The sequence below is a fragment of the Phasianus colchicus genome, chromosome 12 (assembly GCF_987193195.1).
Source record: "Phasianus colchicus chromosome 12, bPhaCol1.hap1.1, whole genome shotgun sequence".
NCBI lineage: Eukaryota > Metazoa > Chordata > Aves > Galliformes > Phasianidae > Phasianus > Phasianus colchicus.
Window position 1 is genome coordinate 11,094,990 of NC_143447.1, and position 14,262 is coordinate 11,109,251.

Genomic DNA, 14,262 nt, shown 5'->3' on the forward strand with positions numbered 1-14,262 from the left:
CCGCGCTCTCCCCTCGCGCGCTCGGGTGGTTCCGTCCGGCGGTGCTGACGGCCGCGCTGCGGGCAGCGAGGGGCGAGCCGGCACGGCCGGGCCGCCATGCGGCGCCGCTGTAGGCCCCGGCGGGACGGGGTGGGGGGCAGAGCGCGGCGGTGCGGGGCCGCGCCGTGCGGCCGCTGCCGTGCGGCCCTGCTGTCCTGTGCGGGAGCCGCGCCGCCATCCGCTCCAGTCAAGGTCACGGCCCGCCCTCGGGGCCCGAGCTCAGCTCAGGCGGGCGTGGCAGGCGGCGCCGGCCCTGCCGTGTAGCCGTGCCGGGTCGCGGTGCCGGTGCCGGTTTGGTGGCGCAGGTCGTCTGCGCTTTGCGACGGGCGCAGGGCCTCGGACTGGCGGTGCCGGCGGCGGCGCTCAGGGAGCCCCGCGCGGAGCCTCCGTGCCCGGTCTGCGGGCGGCGGTTGCAGAAAGCCGGCGCAGCACCGGGCCGCGCGGTGCTGTCACAGGGCTCCGGCGCTGATCCCAAACCGCGTCTGTAAGACACGTCTGTTGGGCTCTGAGCTTCTTCCACAGTGTAGTTTCGTGCTGTTATTTCTGTTCCAAATCTCATTCACCAAGCAGAATAATTTTGCTGCTCCCTTCAAGTTTCACATCGTGCCCAAAACCCGTTTTTGGTATAGAAGCACGAGGTGCTGCCTCTGCCACACCTCACCACTCAGATATCCAGCATACGGCCATTGGGGGACGGTAACGCCTCGTGAGTAATAGCTGAGCAATAATGCGCAGCAATGGCAGGGCGAACTGGATGTTATGCTCAGTAAGGGGTATCTGGAATGCAGGCACTGTGGGCTCAGCACGGCCATGCCCTGCCCCTCGCATTCAGCATCTGTGTCTGCGCGTGCTAGCCGCTCCCCCGGCCCTTTGTCTCTCTCTTCTTGACGATAGTGCTGCTGTGGGGAAAAATAGAGGGAAAGAACAACAGGATATTGTCCGCTTCTGGCCCCTGTGCCAACAGTGACAAAATGTTGTTTTCTCTGCGGTGTCGGGATTCTGGTTGGCTTTTATTACTCACGGGTGCGCCCAAATGCGTGAAGATGTGTTTTTAAATTCTTGCAGTTACTGTGGAAACCTTGAGTCCCTGGGAGGAAGGTGGTGCCCCGTGTCTGCAGGCGGACGTTCCTGCTCTGGAGGATGACCCCCTGACCCGCGCAGAGGAAAAGAGGAGCTCAGCTGTGGAGCACAACAGGAAGGCGTGCGGTGCTGCGGTTTGCTGGGATGACACCTGCAGAGCTGCCGCAGGCGTGGAAGTGAGCCACGGGCTGTGTGGTAGTGCTGAGGGAGCTGCGCTGCTGCACGAATCTCCTGCCAAACCACAGTGCCGTTCTGGCTCCCATTCCCTTTTCTGACACCTGTAGTGAGTCTGAAGCACGCTGCAACACAGACTTCTGCGGCAAGTTCTGAAGTGAAGAGGGCACGGAGCAGCACTGAATAAGCCCTTTTAGCCATCAGGATTGCAGGCCAGGGACACGAGCTGCAACTGCACCGGGGCTGCCAAGCCAGGAGCTGGCTGCACACCGGCACTTGAAGGAGGACGAGCAGTGGGACGCCTTTGGGGCACAGGTATACAGCGAGCGCGGGGCTGATGGCAGGGGTATGCTGCAACTGCAGGGGGGGCTGGGAGGTGTCCCCATCTGATTTGATGCTGATCAACTCTCAGTAAGCCTGATTTCAGAGTAGGTTATTGGTGTACAGACGTGCTGTATGATTTTTAAGAAGACTGTAGATTTGATGGTCTCCTTAACATGAAATAAACCCAAACAGCCTTTGATTAATGCGAAGTGTAGGCAACAGCTTTGATTTCTGCATGCTCCTGTGGGGTCACAGTGCCTTTGCTGTGCTCACACAGTAGTGATAATGGCCTGGGTGAGAGAACCAAGTGACTGAAATATGGTAATTTAGCCAGAGAATGAGTTGTATTAAAACCATCCAGTATAAAATGGAAGCTTTGCATTCTGCAGTAATGTATCATATAGGGCACCTACAGCTAAGAGGCAAATGTAACAAAAGCTCTGAAGGATAAATGGCAGAAATTTAAATCTGCTTGAAGTGTGAGAAGTGAGGAGGTGAGGGAAGGCTCCGGGCTGAAAGAAATAGAAGTGCTAATCACACTGCTGTGGGACTGTACAAGAGATGCTTGTGAAGGGGGAGTTTGCACAGTTTGTGGAGACTTCAGTGTTGATTCAGAATGGCTGCATTTATGATGTTGCAAATTTTGTTAAGCTGTAAGCCTTTTAAAAAGCTTTTAAATAGATTAACCTGTTACTGTCGTGCTTTAATAATCTGGAATATGAAAAGGTGGTTATGAAAGGCTTTTCCAGAGCCCTGATTTTTATTTGAAGGAGCTTATGAATCCCTAAACCTAGAAAGTTGGGTTTTTTCACAGCTTTAGGGTGCATACAGCCAGGGAGATTTCCTGTTTGTTCCTCTGGCTTAGGACTGCTGTGTTAACAGTTCTGTGTTCTGGGAAGCTCTAGGCTTTGTCTGATTAACAGGTTTTGTTGCTGATATAAAGAGCTAAAAAGCTCTTGTGTGTGTGTGTAGTCTAAGGGCTTTTGGGGGTTCTCTTTAGTACAGAAGATGAAAGAAGACTTTCTCTTGCAACTGTTCATAAAGCTTAAGCATTCAATCTGTTGTCTCTTGAGGCTATTATCTCTGGAAACACTAAAAGAGCTGAGCAGCTTTGGCAAGCTCTACCTGCACAGGGCCATCAACTGTTGAAGGGGACTTGATGTAATTCTTGTGTTGCTGTAATTACACTTTTGTCAAGAAACTGGAATATATTCTACTGTCTGTCTGGGAATAAACATGCACCTCCCAGTGCTGATTTCCGATATGAACGTACTGATCTTTAAATTGACCCCACTTTTCTGTACAGATATGTTTAAACCAATTATCTTATGCTCTTGTTTTAGTCTTGTTGAAGTGTTTATATCTCAATAACTGCTACAAACCTTCTGCATTTTCATATAAATTAAACAATAAACTTTTTCCAGGTATATCTGTCAGGTACTGTGTGTGATCTTTACCTGTGGATCTACAGAAGCGATTCCTTCCTAAACTCACTTCAGAGAAATAATTCAATAACAAGACCTTACAACCTACTGAAAAGATACAATGACTGAGTTCCTGGTTTGTTTTAACTGGTGCAACGGTGAGCAGCCCCAGCCGGTAGGTAGATGCACAGCTGTCATCTCTTTTCTGATTTACAGATTCATAATTTTGTCTTTTGGTTATATGGAAAACGCTGTCATTGTCATGTTCTCTTGATTAACCGAGATACGTAATGTAAATGCTAAAAATGGATGTGTTATGCTGTGTTTGAACTGCATGTATTTTAGCCAGAAGCGTTGTCTATGTGACTGCTTGCAGTCTCAGCCCCTGCATGAAGGGGAATGACTTTCCCAACCTTTTGCTGAACATCAAACAGCAGTAATAAAGGTGAGTTTGAGCCTACCCTACTGTGAGCAGCCAAAAACTTCAGCTACATTGCCATAAGGAGTCACTTAAGGGGGACAGCACTGATTTTGTCGTTGTTTTTTAACTGGCTGCTTGTTTCTGCCTGACAGCTGCCTCATATTTTGTGAGTTAGAAACATGAAGTATCTTCTTTCTCATAGAAGAGGCGTCAGCGATTGGACCGGAACATGATAGGAGAACCAATGAACTTTGTTCACAATGCACATGTGGGGATAAGAGAGATGAGTAGTGACTTTTCATCAGTAAGTGCGCACTCTTGGGTAAGCAGAGATCTCAGTTCAGCAGCCCGTAAAGCTGGTAGATCCTAAAATATGAGATGATAGTATGAGAGGAAAAAACAGAATTGTCCCTTGGTTTGTACATGTTCAGCACTATGAGAGGATATGTTCAGCAGGAGAATCTGTATTCCCCAGTGTCACTGTATCTGATAGGAGCCTGCTGGGATAATGATTCTGTGGAAGCACTTGGCAGGTCCATTTCACATCAACAGCTAAAGTTGTGTAAGGATGAGGGATGTGAGAGTAGTTGAATTTGGGACAGTGAGACCCATTTCATGCACTGACTTAAAATAATATTTAAAAGTTCTGGGTTTAGTTGCTACTTCTCCCCATTACTGTTGGAACCCAGCACTGTAATCAAATGGCTCATCTGCCTCTTTATCATAGAATCATAGAATAGCCTGGGTTGAAAAGGACCATAATGATCATCTAGTTTAAGCCTCCCTGTCACGGGCATGGTCGCCAACCGCTACACCAGGCTGCCCAGAGCAAATTGATTAATTAAATTAATACTTCTAAAAATTGCTCTGACAACCAGGCTTTATAAGATGAATGTTTTAATTCTAAACCGTCTTTTTCTTTTTTCTTTTTTTCCTAGGCTGTATCAATTCAGGACCACATGAAGTCTAAAGGTGGCTACACAAATGGCACTTCTACAGCTGCTGAGCTATAGGAAATTGAAAGAAGGCTGACATCTGCTCTGTCTTACAAAAGTCTTCTGGACTGTGCTTTCAGATTCACTAAAACCTCTTTATCATGGAGTATAGCGAGTACTTAAATTATAATAGGTCAGTGCAAGCTTTTGCATTCTTTGCACAATAGCTTCTGAAGGAGTTACTGGAAATTATCCTTAATGTGTTCCATGATGGCGGTGCTGTAGTAGCAACTGTAGTTTGTCACTGTGGATGACTTCCTAGCTGTGTCCCAAAAACCTCAAAGTTGTCTTGTAGGAGGGGATAGGAAGGTTATTTGAATCGACTGGGGTTTTGGTTTGTTTTTCTCTTCTCTTCAAGAAATGCAAAGATTGATTTTATTTGAAAGACAAGATGTTTGCACTTCTTATGTGAGATAAATTGAATTTCTAGGTAGGATCTCATAGCCTGCAATACAACTTTTGACCTAATTTTTTGATGGTTTACAACCTGAGGCATAATTCTACTGAGCAGTAATTTGGAGGTTTTTTTTGTTTCTTTGTTTTATTTCTCCAAGGCTTTTGATAGTGAACAAACTCTAGTTTAGTCTGCAAAAACCAGTGAAACTTCTGTCTTCTGTGATTAAGCTTTTGTAGCTAAAAAATGCAAGTTTTGCAGACTGACCCACTCAGGAAAACAAGTGTTTCTCTCAGCTACTCCCCTCCATAGTGTAACTGATGGGTGTTAATGCAACAATGCTAATAACAATATACTCACAACTGCATGCTAATTTTGCACAACCCCTATTGAATTTTAAATAAAACCTACTCTAAGATCACTTTCTATTATAACCTATCCATAGCAATAGCTTTACAGAACTTGAAGAGGTATCTCCAGATTCTGCCTTCTTAATTTCAACATTTTTTCCTCGGATGAAGTCTTTCTTATACATGGTTTTTACTTAAAGTATGGTTTAAGTGACAGAGACAGGAGAATATTAAATGGAAACTGCCTATTACAGACTTCCAGCACTTCATAAATACAGATATTTAGACATACCCAAACTACAGTTTTTCACTTAGTTCTTATTAGTATTTCTTTTAAGTGATATGCTAAAACTACTGAATTAGAGCTAGATTTCTCTCTTATCCAATCACTGACAGCTGCTCTCTGACAAAATTATGAGTGAGTATTGGTGTAGAGACTTTGAAATTTGCTTGCTGTCATAAGTAGATACATTAACTAGATACAAGTATTTAAATTTCTCAAAATCCTCACCAGTTATACCATAAGTTACTGGAACTCTTCCCCTCTTGCTCTAGGCTGAAGGTCAGTTATCAACCTTTTTTCATTAAAAATAAAATATCTGCCAGCTAGATTTTCTTGTAAGGGAGATTTTTAACTAGTAAGATTCTGTTTACAGCTCATGATACTTCTTAAGTCTGAATGCTTGGCTTTGCTGAAGTTCTGCACTGCAAAGCATGTAATACAGTATATTAGGGAAGTCAGAACATGAAAGGTAGTTCTGTGTTTCTGTGTGTGTTCTCAAAAGAAACTTTTTCCCCATGCTTCCTTCCCATATTTCATCTTTAAGGACTAAAGAGGAAGAGAATGTTACTCTCCTTAATAGTCAACAGCTGATGGTCACATTCAACCACATCAAAAAGAATTTTAATATCCGTGTCTTGCTACATCCTTACTTTTGAACTAGAATACATGTGATATTTTAATACTATTTAAAATCAGAGTGTTAACCATAAATGTAGCTTTTTAAACACTTTCATATTTCTGACTTCTAACCTCAGACTTATTCCAGCAACCTAATTAGGATGCAGAGTTCAAAGAAGCAAAATTCTGTATACTGTTGAGAAAGCATAAAGTGGTCACGTTATTTTTAAAAATAAATTCTAACTGATCTGCTATTAAATTGAATTCGTGTATTCATTAGTCTGTACTTACACAGAAAGAGCAGTGAGAGGAGAGCTGTGATGAAGAAGATGGGTTGTATTTTCTTAACGTTGGAAGGTAACAAGCCAGAGAAGAATTAGTACTTCCTGAAGACCCATTCTGTATATTTTTAAGATCAGGGTGCAGTGTATGCATAACTAGAAGTAAAGAAGTTGGGGATCGTGTCAGTTCTCATGGCTGAAAATACACAGACAGATAATCTTGTTATTAAACTTGTAGGAAAATCCCAGTCTTCATTCTGTAAAGCAAGCAGTGCTATCTGGTACAAAACCCATCTTCATCACACCGTACAGTGTTAACAAGGACCGTATACAAGTAAACTCAGTAGTCCTGTTATAAAAGGAAATGTTTTGCTATTGCATTAAAGGTGCCATTATTTTTTAAATGTAAACAAGCATAAAAGCATGTCTCAGGCATTTTCTTTGTTGTATAATTAGAAGCCTTATTTAGCTGCAGTCTCTCATGTGACGCAGTATAAACCAAACTAGGTCATAATAAATCTGTTGAAAGAGGCACTGCACTCCTTTCATACTGTGAATTTCTTGGTATTTTTCTGTGCACTGAAAATCTGTTGGTCAGGTGGATGAATCAGCATGGCTTGCAACTTTACTGCACAGAATCACATTTCTCCACTAGAGAGCACAATTTGCCATCGAGTCTATTCTGTCACTGCTCAATACAAGTTATTATGCCAGTGTGGAGTGGGTTTTTTTGTTGTTTATTTTATTTCAGTCAAGTTAAAATGTAAAAGAAAAAAAGAATGAGTGACACCAAGGGATCACACTTGTTGATCTGTCTTGTGATTAAGTTACACCAACAATGCAAAGTGGCATTGAAAGGCTGCTGTGACTCAATGGCATTTTTATCATTTCTTTTTCATACTCAGAAATAAAGTAACACGTGAGTGGAGCAGGATTAAATCTTTCACATGAAGTCTGTCAGAGTCTCAGCACTGTATCTGCCTTCTTTTAAAAAAAAAAAAAGTGGAGGAGAGCTGTGATTTCAAATACTGTCTGTCCATCTTGTGACGTCCCTGCTGGGCTTTACCGACAATTCCATGCTGTTGACTAAGCTTGCAGTCAATTTTTAGAAAAGGTATTTTGCTTTTCTACGACCTAATATGTCCTTTTATCTCTTGCTGTGGCCTTATAAAAATTGCATGGCATTACTCTACATTCCAAGTTATCCCGTAATATGGCAACTTGCAACCCATGCAGTAGGGCTATTGCTTTGTATGGCTTTGCTATATTGGACTTCCACGTGGTTCTGTAGCTTCCAGTCTGCACAGACAAGAATTGCTTACTGTACCAGCAAAAATAAGCAAAATTTAGCAATATGAAATTCCATGGAGGCATGGTTGTAAAATTTATTACATGCTACTAAGTACAGTAACATTACAAGAAATGACACCCGCCACTTGAAGATGATTGCGTGGCTGCTTGATTGTCTTTGGATGTACTTTGTTATCAGCACTGTGACACTGCCATAAAAACTTAACAGTGAATGATAAGAATGCTTTGTCTGCCTCTTATAACTGCTGTGGAGAGATGAGGTGAACAGGGGGAAGAAACAGGGTTGTGTTACAGGTGTGTCAATAAGATGTCCTCTGGTGAGTGGGCTCCTGTAAGGCTTTCAGATGCTTTGTGGTTCTTAAAGCACTATGTTGTAAAATCATTCAGGTACAGTTAGGCAGTTGGATAATACGAGGTAGAAGCTAGATCTTCCTTCCTAGTGTTTCTTTGTATTTTCTTTTCTCAAGAGAGCAAACTCTTCAGAGGGGCTGGTTAAAAGGAATACTGGCTGTGAGCTGACTTGCACAGTTTACTAGATTGTGCTTCTAGTTTGAGTCCTGATGGTTGGCTTTCAGTTCTGAAATTCCTAAGACAGAAAGGGAAGAGAGAACAGCAAAGGTGTGGAGTCCTGAAATAAAAACTGGTTCTTTATGCTGCAGATTGGCAGCAAGGCAGAAAATGAAGACTAACCATAAATAGAACAATGTTTTTAGAAAAGTAAGGCTGCTTGGAATAAATCACTTATAATACACATATTTTAAAAAAGGGGAGACTTTGCACTTTAACTCCTTGCAGTTGTTGTACCACTCTTACTGTGTATCTTTTTATGTTAAAATATGGGCTAGCTCAGTAGATTTTAGACTCAGAGTGGCATTTAATGATTGAAATTCACAATTTTAGATGCTTCTGTCTATACCCAAAGTCCCTGTGCACCTAAGGGACTCTGGGTCTACAGGCAAACTACACAGTAATGGCATGTAAGGCCAAGCACGGCCTGGCGCATAAGGCCCAGGCTGTTTCTATGGGTGGTTTCCCTCTTTCATACTCATGTGGTCACAATGTGTATATATAAGAAGTTTCCCAGTACCATGCAGAATGTGATCTTTCTAGGAACGGGCCTGTTGGAGTATTGTTTCTTCAACAGAGCCTTAAGGTAGGGACTTATCACAACATGCAGCTCTGAGCCAATGTTGTGTTTTGCTACACGAAAAAATAAAGTCTCTGTTTATTGCTTAGTTCCTTATATTCTAGAGAAGGAAGTGGGAGAGGCAAGTACAGGAACCACAGAAAAAATGAGACAGACAAGGGAAGCAGATTTAGAAGCCCTGGAGAAATGCTCTGGTGTATGTATATGAGGAATGAGCAGAGAGCAGAACGTGTGCATGTTAACGTTCATTTCATATCACGCACAGGACAGCTTTCTTAATATCAATGTGGAAAATTGGTAAGGTGTGTACAATTAGTATATGGAGGAAATTGGGCACTTTAATGCATGACTAAGCTGGGACTTTATACCCTTCACTTGCACTGTTTAATGTGATGCTGACTGCCAATGCCACGTCAGTGGATTTTGGTATGCCCTTTCTGCAGGTCTTCAGATTGTATGGAAGATCCCCCAAATGCTAGCTCTATGTTCAGCAGTTGCTGACTGATGGCATGTATGAGTTTGAAAGACAAGGCAACATTTTTTTTTCTGACAAATGTAAGGTTGCAGCTGTTGTAACAGCTGAGGGAGAATGCTGAGGCCTGATGCACCCACCACAGCCTCCATCAACACCAAGCAACGAAAACTTAGAGTTAAAATGGTGGTGCTAAAGTGTATTTGGCTTCAGTTCACAGTGCTGCCAAAACCTTAGGGAAATTAACTGGATCAATCTGGTGCTCACTCTGGAAGAGTGTGGACAGGTTGGAGCTGAAAGATGATGGAGATTTCCTCCTGTCTGAGGGGGTCTGAGTGATTTTCTGCACTCACTGCAGACTGAGATACCAGGAGGTAACCTGCAACAGCTTTCCAGCCAGACCTTTGCTCCTGATGCTATGCAAAGAAAGGAAGCATGAAAGAAACCAGCAGGAGCACTTCTGAGTAGGGAGGGGCATTACCACTGTGTGTTCTTGTGCCAAAAGAGCACACAGCGTGAGGTGCTTATACTGAACTAGGACTGGTGTCTTCTCCTGGGAGCTTACAGCTGAGCAAAATCATGTTATAATTAAGACTTATGCCCTTTCAGGAAGTCTGGGGTGTCCTGGTATTCTTAGGGCTCTGTATCACCTCAACTCAGTGCTAATGAACTTGTTAAGCATTGCAGTATGGTTACTGAACACCTTGTTCTGTTTTTGTACACCCTGTAACATGACCGAAATCCTGAAATGTGATCCAGAAATGCAGTTCAAATGGGAAGAAGTTTTCTTAATCTAGTTTCAATGTGGTTAAGATGGGCAAGGTGGGCAAGAACACCAATTTTCAGCTCCAGGTCATCATCTGAATTGTGAATTCAAAGGTGAATGGAGACTATACAGATAATGAGTAATTAACCTCTTCATAGTTAGCTGTCTGAAACAAAGTGTTTGTAGACCAATCAAAACAATCCCATTTTCTGCACATATGAATCTATTAAAAATAATATCTGTAGGGTTGAAAGTCAAGTCTCAACAAGGGCTAAAGCAGCAAATTAATAGTGAAAGTAATATGCTTTTTAATGCAGTTATCCATGTTTACCCTCACAGTCTCTACCATCAGGGAATATTAAAACCTGACTCAATACCTTTGAGAGTATGACACAAACTTGAAAATGTAATTCAGAAGTAAGGCTTACAGTGCTTCCTTAATGCATGCTAATGTGACCTTGCTGCATAATGGCATGTGAGGAAGGCTTTCCCTAGTTTCTCTTAACTTCTTTAAACATTACCTTTGAAAATCCCATTTGAATTGGCTGTTCTCTCTGCTGTATAATGTCCAGCAAACTAAGGCACCTCTTGATTGTGTAGATTAACGTTATCTGATGCTCAGATAAGGCTGTTAGCACATGGGGAGAAGTTGATAGATGTGTGTTTGAATGAATAAATAATCCTTAACTGCCAGTATTACTGTGTGTTGGATCATTTTCTTGAGGGGAGATAGAAGACCGTCAGGCTGTTGCCATGTGGGTATGTCTCTCAGAGATGGCATCTTTCAGAAACAATGTTCCCTGTGTCACTTTAATCAAAAGGTTTCACTGTGAAAGAGACAAGAGTTTCTAGGGTGGTAGAATTTACTTTGGTTAAACCACTTCCTTTTTCATGTCACCTGCTTTATTTTGCCCTATTACTCTGCCCTCTACTTAATTTTCCTATGAATATATTTACATTGAGTGTTTGAGTCACTGTTCTCTCTTAGTTCTTAGAAATTAACACATTAAAAATTCCTCAATCCTTTTGAAGCTTGTGTGTTAATTAACCCCGAATCTCTGCATTACTGATTTCTGTATGAAATAACTGTTCAGCTTGAAGAGTCTAGTCTCTTAATTACAATGTTAGTCCTCTAAAAATCATGCATTTTATTTTCTTTTGAATGTTTGATGCTGACAGCCACCCTTGCAAGCTACCTACCTAACGAGGCAACAATCTTCTGTTTACAGTTTTTCACTCAAAATTAGTGGATAGTAATTCAAAGATAACAGAAAAACAGATTGAAATGGATAGAGAGATATAGGAAAAGAAACACAAAAGACAAGTTGGTTGGGATAAGCTTATTTAAAAGCTAAGCTGATATGCATGAAAAAAAGTACCCCATAAAGTAGTTCCTAGTGCAATTGGAGAATCAGGAGAATGGCACTGGAATGGAAAATGCTTCACATGCGTTTCCTAATGCGCAAAATAGTCTGTGTTTAGAAGTGTGTGCATGTTGTGAAATACAGGCAGATGGAAGGAAGGGATAATTTCATAATCTCTTCAAAAAGGATTTCAGTATATGCATATTATTATTCAAACAATTTATTTTCTGTGCTAATGGCTATTTAGCTTAGTTTCTGCTTTCAAACGAATGTCCTCAAAGCCTGCTTTAAACGTGTGTGTTCCTAAAGCTTTGAAATGCTTTAGGAATGCCTGAGTCATTACAGGTTTTATTTCATGTTGATGTTTGGGTTAGGGAAGGGGTTTTTCTGAGAGAGTTGTTTCTGTTATTTTCTTTGATGGATGTAATTATGGCAGTTCCGGAAGGATGCAATTCTTGGGATGGTTTGTTGGTATCTTATGCTGCTTAGGTAGAAGCTATGGGTAGGAGTTTCCCTCCCTACTACCTCCAAAATAAAGAATTTCAGATTGAAAACTGGGGGGTTGGGGGGGGGGGGGGAGGGAGTTACTTTTTAGACCTTGAAGTCATTCTCCAGGTTCAGAAGATCTTTGCAACCTAATTGTCTTCTGTCTGGGGTTGAAAATAAAATAACAGGTTTTCTGTTTTTTTCTCATACTGCTGAACTTTGACACTATGTTACTTGCTTTTATATCTGGTTAAATGTTAAAGCTAACATTAAAAATTAGGGATTGCTTAAATTGCCAATAAAGATTTCAGAGGAGGATATATGGATGCCTAGGTCATGAACTAGCATTAGGGCTCTTCCCTTTCTAACCTGCACAGTCCTGCTGGACTACAAGGAGCATATTTAACATTTGAGATGTTGGTGCAGCATCCTTCAACATCTATCAGATCACAGAATCTTTAAGGTTGGAAGAAACCTAAGATCACTTAGTCCAACTGTCCACTAAACCATGTACCTCAGTGCCACGTCTATACATTTCTTGAAAACTTCCAGAGACTCCCACCACTGCCACAGGCAGCCTGTTCCAATGCCTCACCACTCTTTCTGACAAGAATTTTTTCCTAATATCCAACCTGAACATCCCCAGCACAACTTGAAGCCATTCCCTCTGTTCCTATCACTGATTGCCTGGGAAAAGAGGCCAACCCCCAGCTCACTACAGCCTCCCTTCTGGTTGTCACAGAGAGTAATGAGGTCCCCCCTGAGCCTCCTCAGTTCTCCAGACTGAAGCATCCCAGTTCCCTCAGCTGCTCCCCACAAGACTTGTATTCCCGACCCCCCATGGCTTTGTTGCCCAATTCTGGACACACTCCAGGGTCTCAACGTCTTTCTTGTAGTGAGGGGCCCAGAACTGATCACAGTACTTGAGGTGTGGCCACACCAATGCTGAGTAAGCTCCAGCCACTCTTCCCCAAGCCTGTAGTGATGTATGGGGTAGTTGTGATTGATGTGCAGGACCTGGCACTTGGTCTTATTGAAGCTCATACAGTTGGCCTCAGCTGAGGGATCCAGCCTGTCCAGATCCCTTCGTAGGGCCTTTCTATCCTCAGGATACATCATCACATACACACTCTTTTATCTTTACACAACTGATGGACTTATTCAAGTCATCTTTAGTAATCTGTCATTGAGATCTTATTAGATTCAGAAGAAGAGGTAGTGGACAGTGTAACATGTCACAGTTATTCTGACAACAGCATCCATACAGAAACACACAGATGGACACAGTACTCCTTACTATCAGTCTTTTAAAGACTAATCTTTCATGGAACATGAGTTGTTAGTTGTGCCACGGTGTGCCATTATCTTGTACTGTTTTAGCACACTGAAATGTTAGTCAGACTGCTGCAGCCTCACAAACCTGCAGGATGCAGAAGCTGTTATCATCAGAGTGCAATCGAGACACAACTTATTTAGCAGTATGTGAACATTCTGATGTTTGCAGCAACAGAGCTGGTTACTGAAAATTTGCCACGGTGCAGCAGGGAGCGTTCCCTGTAGATACTTGACAAGGCTTTGTCCTTCAACTCACACAGAAGGAAAGGTACACACGCAGAACTTCCTTCTCCAGTGGTCGTAACAACCACGGTTGGTGCATGGCTGACTCAAGCAGGTGCCTTACTCTGCTGAGACGTTCATTTAGTGCAGCGGGACCACAGCTTACCTCTCCTCTCTCCTGTTTTCCATTGCTCCTGTGTTCTTTCCCATGGTCACATCAACCTTATCTTTGTCTCTCCACTTTCCCACACACGTTGGGCACAAGACAGGCCCGGGCCCTTTGGGAAGGGCCTAAAGCTCCTAAAAGCCTTCACTGAAAGACGTTGCACAACTTCCTCAGTGGTAAATCACTGAGCTGCTTCGGCGTGCCTCCTTCCTGCGGCTCACGTCGGTTCTCGCAGGGCGCACGGCACAGCCCTAGCGCTCTCAGATCTGAAGAAACCCACCGTTCCCGAACCACTCTTTATTCAGAGCCCATTCCTTCAGGCCGTGCAGCCCGCCGCCCCGCGCTGCTCTCTCACGGCTTCGTGTTCGCACCCACGTCAACCAAAGCGAGCGCAGCGAGGCGAAGCGCTCCGTCTGCGGAGACACGGGGCGAGAGCGCTCGTTCCCTTTTATTTGCAACGGCAGCGTGAGGCAACAGAGGCCCAAAGCCTTGGGGCTGTCAGGTGGAGAACTAGCTGCCGCCCGCACGGAGTCACAGCGAAGGCGCGGGACGAGAGGAAGCGCTGCTGGGAAGGCGGGCGGCGCGGCGGCACGGGGCGCTCGCGGGGACC

The 14,262-nt window shown here is 43.4% G+C and overlaps 1 protein-coding gene across 5 annotated transcripts; it reads left to right on the forward strand.

Moving 5' to 3' along the window:
- Window positions 1–182: 182 nt before the first annotated feature.
- LOC116225331 (CDC42 small effector protein 2-B-like) lies at window positions 183–6,404 on the forward strand. Of its 5 annotated transcripts, none has more exons than XM_090148938.1 (5): window positions 183–523; window positions 1,105–1,608; window positions 3,042–3,216; window positions 3,665–3,784; window positions 4,401–6,404. In XM_090148938.1, exons 3-5 carry the CDS (start codon window positions 3,163–3,165, stop codon window positions 4,473–4,475), a joined length of 249 nt encoding a protein of 82 aa, XP_090005064.1. In that variant the 5' UTR covers window positions 183–523; window positions 1,105–1,608; window positions 3,042–3,162; the 3' UTR covers window positions 4,476–6,404. The 5 variants fall into 5 exon arrangements, with proteins under 5 accessions (XP_090005064.1, XP_090005065.1, XP_090005063.1 ...); XM_090148939.1 differs by lacking the exon at window positions 183–523 and having other exon boundaries at window positions 531–1,295; window positions 1,404–1,608; XM_090148937.1 differs by lacking the exon at window positions 183–523 and adding an exon at window positions 531–745.
- The last annotated feature ends 7,858 nt before the right edge of the window (window positions 6,405–14,262 follow it).